We start from the raw sequence: 9,714 nt of genomic DNA on the forward strand, positions 1-9,714 counted from the left end.
TTCCTGGTGAGCTTTACGTTAGTTTTTCCCAGTTTAGTTTTGTATCTCCCATTGTCTTTTGTCAGCAATAAAGCTGCTTTTTGAGTTCATCCCCGTGTGTGTGAGTTTTGCATTTTGGGTCCTCCTCCTGCCTGCCACACAGCCGAGCCATGACAGAAGAACACAACCACGATATGGACCCAGCAGTTCACAACCCCTCCGCGGACCTCCAGTACGATCTGACCATGTCAGACCCAGCGGACAGTTCGGACGAGATTGGGGAGGAGCTGCAACGGCTCTGCCGGCTCATGACGCGCATCTGTGGGTGCACGGACCCCAGAGTGGTGTCCACCGGGTTGGCGGCCATTGACGCAATCCTTCAGCAAGCGCCACAGCTCCGGCGGTTTCCCCAGCTTTTTGAGGCGTTCGACTCTCTGGCCCCCCTGAAGGAGGAGCTTCGCGCCCGCACGCTGGCCCAGAGGGTGTTAAACGCCGCCTCCGCACCTACGACTCCGACCCGCAAACGGTTGTCGTTGCCGCTGCCTCGCGAGCCGGAGGCAGTCAGAGTAGGGACTCTGAGGCTCACCGCTGCACCGCCATCAACTCACAGTTCGTCTCCGCCACTGTCAAGCTACATAGCCCAGCGCACCGAGATGGTGGAGGCCACAGATTTCGACGACGATGAGCGACAGCAGGTATTGCTAGCTTTACGGGAGGACGAGCTTCGTTGGAAGCCCTGGCTCATTTCAGAGGAGGAACTCACACCTGTTGCACCGCCTCGGACCAGCCGCTCGCCCTCCCCACACTGCTCAGACTTTACTTCGCCTGCCTCTTTTCTGGCAAGGATGTGGGCGGACGACGAGGAGATCGCCGCCACACCACCCTCTGCTTCGGTGGCTCCAGCATCCATCATACACACTTCCAGAAAGAACCGGTGTCAGCGCCGCCGTCGCGCACTGCTACGTCCTGTCTCGCCCTCCACGAAGCGTCCCGCGGACGCTGTGGGGGTCCTGGACGTCGATCACGAGGGGCAGCAGCACGCCGCAGGCCCACAGCTAGTGGAAGAGTTCGGGAGGGAGCCGTGGCTCGCTCCTGATCATGACGAGCGCTCTTTCCGGGGGACTCGACTGGCTCTTGGGGGTCCCCGGAGTTGCCAGGGACTTCCACCGCTCACCCCGCCCGCTTCCACGGATAGAAAGAAGCGGCACTCTCGCCGCCGGCACCCTGAGCCTGCCATTTCTCGGACAGTTTTTTCTGAGCCTGCTCCTTTTCCTGCTCGTGTTTCTCCTCCCAGGTCAGTTCAGTTAGCTCCCTCGCAGCCACCCTCAGTTCAGTTAGCTCCCTCGCAGCCACCCTCAGTTCAGTTAGCTCCCTCGCAGCCACCCTCAGTTCAGTTAGCTCCCTCGCAGCCACCCTCAGTTCAGTTAGCTCCCTCGCAGCCACCCTCAGTTCAGTCTCCAGTAGCTCCAGTGCCGCCTGTAGCGCAGGCCCCAGTAGCTCCAGTGCCGCCTGTAGCGCAGGCCCCAGTAGCTCCAGTGCCGCCTGTAGCGCAGGCCCCAGTAGCTCCTGTAGCCCAGTCCCCGATAGCAGTACAGTCCGCTGGTCAGCTTAACATCCAGCCAGGGGTCTCTAATCTCTCTGGCTCTGCATCAGCTCCTGCTGGGAGCTCGGATGAGCTCATCCAGGACTCCGCGGCTCCCACGCCGCCATCTACCTCGTCAGCTGGAGGGTCCGAGGGGCCCGTTCAGCCTCCTGTCTCCGCTGGAGGGTCCGAGGGGCCCGTTCAGCAACCTTCCTCGTCAGCTGGGGGTTCAGGAGAACCGCACCAGCCTCATGCCACGTCAGCTGGAGGGTCCGAGGGGCCCGTTCAGCCTCCTGTCTCCGCTGGAGGGTCCGAGGGGCCCGTTCAGCCTCCTGTCTCCGCTGGAGGGTCCGAGGGGCCCGTTCAGCACCATGCCACATCAGCTGGAGGGCCCAAGGAGCCCATCCAGCCACCTTCTGCTACGCCTGGTCCAGCCTGTGCTTCGTCAGCTGCAGCCTCAGAGCCTTCATCAGCTGCAGCCTCAGAGCCTTCGTCAGCTGCAGCCTCAGAGCCTTCGTCAGCTGCAGCCTCAGAGCCTTCGTCTGCTGCAGCCTCCGAGCCTTCGTCTGCTGCAGCCTCCGAGCCTTCGTCTGCTGCAGCCTCCGAGCCTTCGTCTGCTGCAGCCTCCGAGCCTTCGTCTGGTCCAGCCTCCGAGCCTTCGTCTGGTCCAGCCTCCGAGCCTTCGTCTGGTCCAGCCTCCGAGTCTTGGTCCTCCGAGTCTTGGTCCTCCGAGTCTTGGTCCTCCGAGTCTTGGTCCTCCGAGTCTTGGTCCTCCGAGTCTTCGTCCTCCGAGTCTTCAGCCTCCGAGTCTTCAGCCTCCGAGTCTTCAGCCTCCGAGTCTTCAGCCTCGCCTGCCGCGGCTCCGGCCTGTGCTTCGTCTGGTCCTGTGCCCACCGGGCCATGGCCAGCACGCCTGACACTGGAGAGCCGCCGCTGCCTTCCGCGCGGCCGGCCCCCTGAACTGCTCCATCGTCTCCTCCGCCGCCGCCGCTGCCTTCCGCGCGGCCGGCCCCCTGAACTGCTCCGTCGTCTCCTTCGCCGCCGCCGCTGCCTTCCGCACGGCCGGCCTCCGGACCAGCTCTGCCACCTGTGCCACCCGCCTGGTCGGCCCCCCGACCGTGTGACCCGTGAACTCTTGTTCCTGTGGGCTCTGGGTCGGCCCCCTGAACTTTATTTTGACTATGGTCGTGTGCTCCCGTGTTTTCTGTTGTTTATTTTGTTTCCCGTTCTGGTCCCTCCGTCCTGGTCCCCCGCCTCCCACCCTGGGTGGGTTGTTTTCTGTTTTTGTTTTTGTTTCTCGGGTTTGGGCTGTCGGGAGCCAGCCCTTTAGGGGGGGGTGGTGTCATGGTCCTGGGCCATGTGGGCCCAGTATTCTTAGTTCTTTGTATTCTCGTATTTCGTTCCTTATTTAGGCCATATCTTCTGAGTTGCCCTGTTGTGTTGTTCCCTAAGTGTTTTTCCCTTCATGGCTCTCTCCCCCCTGTGTGCCCTCTATGTACTGATGAGCCCTCGTCTCCCTTTGTGGTTGTTTCATGTTTCCCCAGCCCGTTATGTCTGTGTTTTCCCCGTGCTCTCTCTCCTCCTGTCGGAACCTCTGTGCCTCTACATGTCATGTTCAGTTCACCCCGCCCTGTCTCGTTATGATTATCAGTGTCACCTGTGTTCCCCGTGTGTGCCCACTTTCCTCGTTTACCCTCTGTGTATTTCTGTCTGAGTCTCCCTCTGTTCGGCGTCGTGTTCTCCCTCATGCTGTGTGTGATTCCCCCGTGTTTCCTGGTGAGCTTTACGTTAGTTTTTCCCAGTTTAGTTTTGTATCTCCCATTGTCTTTTGTCAGCAATAAAGCTGCTTTTTGAGTTCATCCCCGTGTGTGTGAGTTTTGCATTTTGGGTCCTCCTCCTGCCTGCCACACAGCCGAGCCATGACAATCGTAAGACGATTTGTTTTGTTTGTTCCGCTGTTGTACGGCACTACGTTGCCTGGCGGAAGGGCATGTGGATCAGACACACAGTATCGGGGTTCAAGAGTGGTATGTTGGTCACATGTCCATCCGCCAGGCAACATAGTGCCGTACAAGTAGCGCGAAAAAAAAACTTCAAAGTAGCGCTACGCGTTCAGCAGGAGGCGTGGATGACAAGCGGCGATAAACTTGCGAAAAGCAAGTTATGCCCAACTCCACCGGTGGAATCTGACAGCGTGGAAAAGTGATCACCAATGGATTTCGAAGAGCTGGACTGCTGCTACATCTCACCCAAGGTATGTTACAACTGTCATGTATTTAATATATATTCTTAGTGCTTATTTGCTGATTATATTGTTTTATTTATGCCTTCATAAATCAGACGAGACGAGAACTATGTTGAGGGTGACAAGTTGCCCTGGCAACAGACTTTAGAAAGAAGAAGTGCAAAGCTGCACCAGAAAATGTAAAATAAAAGATCATTTTTTGAGTTAGACCACTTCCAGCTTATGTCTTTCTTCGTCGCCAAAGGAATGCAAAGAACTGAATTTAATAATTGGTGCCAGTAACCCAGATTCTTTTGCGGCTGAGAGGACTAATTCAGACCTTAAGGTACGATCTGATATGAGGCAGACAACAGACTGGTCTAAAAGATTTAAAGGTAAGCACAAACCTGTTCAAAGTAAAAGCGAAATTGTGCATATTGAATGAATTCTAAATTATTTGTTCGCCAAGTTGAGGATTGTCACTGTCAAATTGGCTCAGTACCGGTGAAATTAAACTAAATGATAAAATCTGTTAAGTAGATTTCAGGTGTCATGTCCATGATAATTTTGGGTAATTTGGGATAAATAAAAGTAAAGTTTGGGGAGATTTGACAAAAGCTTATTGTTGTTAATACTGGGGTGGATTTTTAAGTGTTGTGAAGTATGTTTGAAGTTGGTGTGTTATGTGTGTGTGTGTGTTATGTCAGCCAAGAAAAGAGATTAGATTAGGGCATTTGGTTAAGGGATTTTATTCCCACATTGATTAGCAGAGTTGGACTCGGGCATCAGATAATAGAGTGGAGGTTAGAGTCCACAGTGAAGCTTTTAAATTATTTAAATTATTTAGGATGGGGAGGGCGTTCCCTAGGTGTGGAAAATGTTCTGAGTGTTATTGCTCCATCTTGCTGCCGACGCACGGCAATTTCCTCTGGCGAGAGGGTTAATTCGGGTGATACCCGTGACAGGTAGGGACAGTCGTTAATAATCAGTGGTCAAGCACCACTTTTCTTGCACCATTTGACCGACAGGGTGGGGCCCCGGGCGTGACCATTCCAAACGTGGTTCACAGGTAAGCTTTACGTAAAGCTTCAGGTGCCAGCAGGATGTTGGGCGTTCATGAGGTGGAGCTGCGGGAAGCGCTTATAAAATAAGATAGGACTTAGTAATCGGATCGCTGTCCCGGACAGATAACGGTTATAGTTGACCAGCAGGGTGGGCGAACCTGGGCTTAGATGCTTTTAAATTAGTCGAAAAGTTTGGTGTACCGGTACTAAGGTTTTGAAGATGAAGTGAAGATGTGATATGGTAATGGAAATAATTTATCTTGGCAGTCAGTGGCAGTCTTTTGTTATATATATAAATGTGTGAATATATAAATGAAGTGTAAAATTGTTATTTGGATGAATGATTAAAGGTGCACATTGTTTTGAGAGAACAGGGTGTGTGTGTGTGTGTGTGTGTGTGTGTGTGTGTGTGTGTGTGTGAGACAATTATCTTTTAAGGAAGTTCGGGGAAGTGTACAAAATGCTGATGAAAGTATTGTGTGAATGATGCTACAAAACTGAGCTGAAAGAATGGTGATCTGTGTGGAAAACTTAATTGTGCCGAAAGAGCTCTGCTAAGCACGCTGAAGATTTTGATGTGAATGCTTGCAGATGCAAAGAGCTTAGTATATTTAAGTGTGTGTGTGCGTGTACTGAGGGTGCATTCTTTTTATATCAACATTTAGCAGAGTTACAGAGGGTTTATAGACTGTAAATACGAAATAAGAGTTTGCTTAGGTTGTAAAAACATGAGAATTCAGTGAAATAAAAAGTGTGTGTGTGTATGCAAATTGCCGTGTGTGTGTGTGCCTGGCAGGAAGTGAAGCAGGAAGTGAACCAGCAAGTCTGAATATAGCTTGTGAGCTTGTGACGCTGCGACATGAAAACAGATGAATTAGAGATTGAATGTATTAAGACATAGTAATGAAAATGCATATTAATTAAATGTTTCAGTGTGTCAATACAGGTGGGCTCTTCTCAACTTGAAAACATGAGTACAGCGGCAAAATGATAGATTAAAAGAATTGGGATGAAAACAGGCCAGGCTTTGGCTTAAAATTTGACAGCTTCACCTCTCATTCTGTCCTTATCCTGAGAAGAAGCTTAAAGGACAGTTAATCTCCTGATGAAGACAGAAGACAAACAGAGCAACACCATGCACATGAAGAGTTAACAGCAGGCAAAAAGACAGTGCAACTGAACTATAACACTGAAGACTCCAGCAACAGCATGTAAGAAAACACTTTACGGAACATGCACTGTGAATTACAAGCTGGGAAGTTGAGCAGTGAGATGTCTGTGTGAAAGCACTGGACAGCACTGGACACTGAGTTTCATATTTGCCATGCTGGGAGTGAACCTACAACAAAAGACTGAAACGATCAAGAGAGAAGCAATGTAGAGAAGAAACAGGGACAAGGATGATTGAAAGGTGAATCTGGATGTAGTACAGTAAATGGTAAATGGTAAATGGCCTGTATTTATATAGCGCTTTAACTAGTCCCTAAGGACCCCAAAGCTCTTTACATATCCAGTCATTCACCCATTCACACACACACATTCACACACAGTGAAAGCATTAGAGGTGGGAATCACCATACAACTCACAATACGATATTATCACAATACTTAATGCACGATACGATATTATTTCAATTTTTTTAAATATTTTGCGATATTCAAATTCTGTACATAAAGGTAAACTTAATCAATATTCATTTTATCTAATATCAAAGTCTCGCACTCAGTCTTTCTCTCATTTCAGTCAGTTTTATTGTTGACAAACTGAACGGTTTGTATTACAGTCTAGTCCAACTTAACTGAATGCAACCATCTGGTACAATTATAGCTATTCTGAACTATGCAATTCATGAAAACTATGCAGCCCATTCAGCAACTGAAGAATTTGAAAGTAAATTAAAACAAAATATAATTTTACATTAAATAAAAAAGTTTTAAACTTAATTAAAATAAAACATGTCTTAAATTAAAATAAGTAAACTGTCATGTTTATTGCTGCCAAAAAAAAAAAAGTTAAACACATTTGGACAGTAAGGAATGTCAGGATTCTTGCTCAGAAAAAGGAGCTGATCAACATGCTCTGAAGTCAGAGCAGTCCACGAAAAAATTGTTTGTAACAAAATATCGATTTCTGCTGTCCCTGTATCGATACATTATTAGCAAACAAAATATCACGATACTACACAGTATCGGTTTTTTCCCCCACCCCTAGAAAGCGTATGGGGAAATTGGATTGAAGATTGAGACTGAACTCATGGAGGTTTAGAAATGTCCAGAACATCACAACAGAGAGGTAAAAAAAAAAAAAAGAGAGATAAAGAAATAACTAAACTAACAATTACATGAATGAATAGAAAAACACATATACAAATTGTCACATGTGAAATTATTTTTGGAGAGAATCAGAAGTGAGACAGTTTGAATCCAGAACTCAGTGCAAAGATGCATGAATTAAACCTGATTATAAAAACATTTGCAATTAAGATCAGCTTACACTCAATATTAATATGAATAACAAATACATACCAGCAGTGAAGACATGCTTACATTCATGAATGTGAATACATGACATAAATGTTAGATTTAACATACTTAAAAGCTTGAAGTTGAGGAATAACTCAGGGAGTTGCATGACAATAGAGTGACTTTGGTGAAAAGGAAAAAGATAAACCAGTGATTAAAAGCTTAAAGTAGTTTTAAAATAGTGAATTAGAAGTGCTTTTGTGCCGATTGACCAAGACAAGTGATTATTCTAAAAAAAAAAAAATTTTAATAATGTGGTAATGTTTTAAGTATGCATTTCTCTTGTCAAGGCAACTTCTTCTGAGAGGAGAGAGTATGCAAATTAGCTGAATGTGTGGCGACAAAAAAAAAAAGAAGAACTGAAGCTTCCTGTCTCTGTGAAAGAGACATGGCTGTGAATGAAAATTTAGAATTTAGTGATGATAGATTGGAAGACGTGCCAGGCCGGTGTCCCTCTGCAGATCTTGCACTCCTTTGTTTGTTACAGTCAGCTTTATAGAAGTCACCCCATCATAAAACCCCCATGGTGTGTTGCAAACTGTGTGTTTGTGTGTGTATGCACGAGCACGTGAGTGCCTGTGTGTGCGCGTACCCGTATGTCTATGTGAGTGCACGTGACTGAGTGTGCATGTAGGTGTGGGTGCGTCGTAACAGTCAAAGCAGTGTGTGTGTCTCTGTGTATGTGACTTCCTGCCGGTCATAAAAGTAATCTCCCCACTCAATCTACACCAAATTCTTCTACACAACATAGAAAACAGAGTTAACATATTACACACACTGAGGCCGCCACTCTGCATCCACTGGGCCATTGGCCTCTTGTTGTCTTACATTTACAGATAAGGTGGAGAGTCTCCTGCAAACCTACTTCTAAATTTATAGCAATTAATTTGTTTTTTATTAAAGGTACAAGCATCAGCATCAGCAACCCCAACTGTAGCTTCCTGTCTCCTTTTATGACAGCAGACCTCCAGTGTCAATAAATTCCTTTCCCTCTAAACAATTACACACTCTCAGGCCTACAGCTAAGCCAAAATGAAACACACAGACAAATCCTTCCCTATTCCTCTGATCTAAACAAATTTAACATATCATATTATAATAATTATTTTCTTGTACTCACAAGAGACAGAATGATCGCGGCAGTTCGTTTTTCCACAGACAAACTCATAGTTTGAATTCTGTTCAAATGTTCCAGTATTATGACAATGATCGTGATAACCATTTTCTCGGTAAAGAGCTATTTATTTTTTCCAACAGCGGTTTTATTTTGCCTTCTTATTTTAATCTTATTACAGACGCAATAAAATAAAAACCTTTAAGATTATCCGACTAGTAACGGATTGCATTTATATAGTGCGGGGTGGAGGCAAGCTACATCCTTGTATGTGTTACAAAAAATAATATCCCTTAGTGAAAAGAGCACCTCACACATATTCAGAAATTCGCCCCGAGTAATTTTATTAAAACACCCTCGGATGAGGTAATTTTGGTTTTGTGTGTTTTTACAATAGCGGATTTATTTTGCTTTCTTACGTTAATCTTATCACAGACGCAATAAAAACCTTTAAGATTATCCGACTAGTAACGGATTGCATTTATATAGTGCTGGGTGGAGGCAAGCTACACCAGCGCTTGTAATGAAAATAAGTTTGTATCTGCTTGTAACCTACTGGCTGGTCACCTCGTATGTGTAAAAATAACCCTTAGTGAAAAAAGTGCTGCGCCCGTATTCAGAAATCAGGCCTAAATAATTTTATTAAAACACCCTCGGAAGAGGTATTGTGTGGGAAAGAGTTTTCTTCTTTTAGGGTCTCTTTTACAACAGGGGAGCATTAGCAGAAACGCTCAATAGACAGAAAAACAGAAACCCTAAAAGAAAACGGCCTCATTTTACGCACATCAAGAAGGAGTCAACAACCCCTCTAATCGTTATTAGGGTTTTCGTGGATGTACATTGTCTCATCCTGGACTGTGGTGCTGACACTCACCAGTCCTTGGCCTCCTTCCTTCTGCTTAGCGTACAGCCTCAGGGTGCTGGACTTGGGTTGAAACCCTCCATGCATGGTCAGGAGCTTTCTTGTCTTGATGTCAGTGGCTTCTATCTCCTGCTTTGGCCAGCTTACTATCCCAGCCCGGGCAGGGCGTATGTGTTGATAGCCTGGATCTGGTTCTTGACTCCTCAGGACTTGCCTGACCCTCTGCAGGTAGTTGGTGGTTGCTGCTTGCCTAGCAGTGTCTTCATTGTTTCCATTTGCCTGTGGGATGCCCAGGTACTTGTAGCTGTCCTCTTTGTCTGCAATGTTGCCTTCTGGTAGTTCAATCCCCTCAGTTCTAGGCATTCC

The 9,714-nt window shown here is 46.9% G+C and overlaps 2 protein-coding genes across 3 annotated transcripts in view; both read left to right on the forward strand.

The window, feature by feature from the left end:
* LOC146713915 (uncharacterized) overlaps nucleotides 1–9,714 on the forward strand; it is a 163,307-nt gene that overhangs the window by 125,706 nt on the left and 27,887 nt on the right. The gene's annotated exons all lie outside the window — the stretch shown is intronic.
* LOC146713921 (uncharacterized) lies at nucleotides 215–9,566 on the forward strand. The gene is made up of 2 exons (XM_085439230.1): nucleotides 215–1,273; nucleotides 9,491–9,566. Exons 1-2 carry the CDS (start codon nucleotides 225–227, stop codon nucleotides 9,564–9,566), a joined length of 1,125 nt encoding a protein of 374 aa, XP_085295356.1. The 5' UTR covers nucleotides 215–224.

This window comes from Copadichromis virginalis, linkage group LG3 (assembly GCF_057382275.1).
Source record: "Copadichromis virginalis isolate Kocher_CV1m ecotype Utaka linkage group LG3, C_Virginalis_male_GT1.1, whole genome shotgun sequence".
NCBI classification, from domain to species: Eukaryota; Metazoa; Chordata; class Actinopteri; order Cichliformes; family Cichlidae; genus Copadichromis; species Copadichromis virginalis.

Bases quoted from the DNA above. Each gene is read 5' to 3' on its own strand.
- LOC146713921 (XM_085439230.1), top strand. From the start codon at position 225: ATGTCAGACCCAGCGGACAGTTCGGACGAGATTGGGGAGGAGCTGCAA. The intron at 1,274-9,490 runs GTCAGTTCAGTT...TGCTTTGGCCAG, and splicing joins GCTCGTGTTTCTCCTCCCAG to CTTACTATCCCAGCCCGGGC.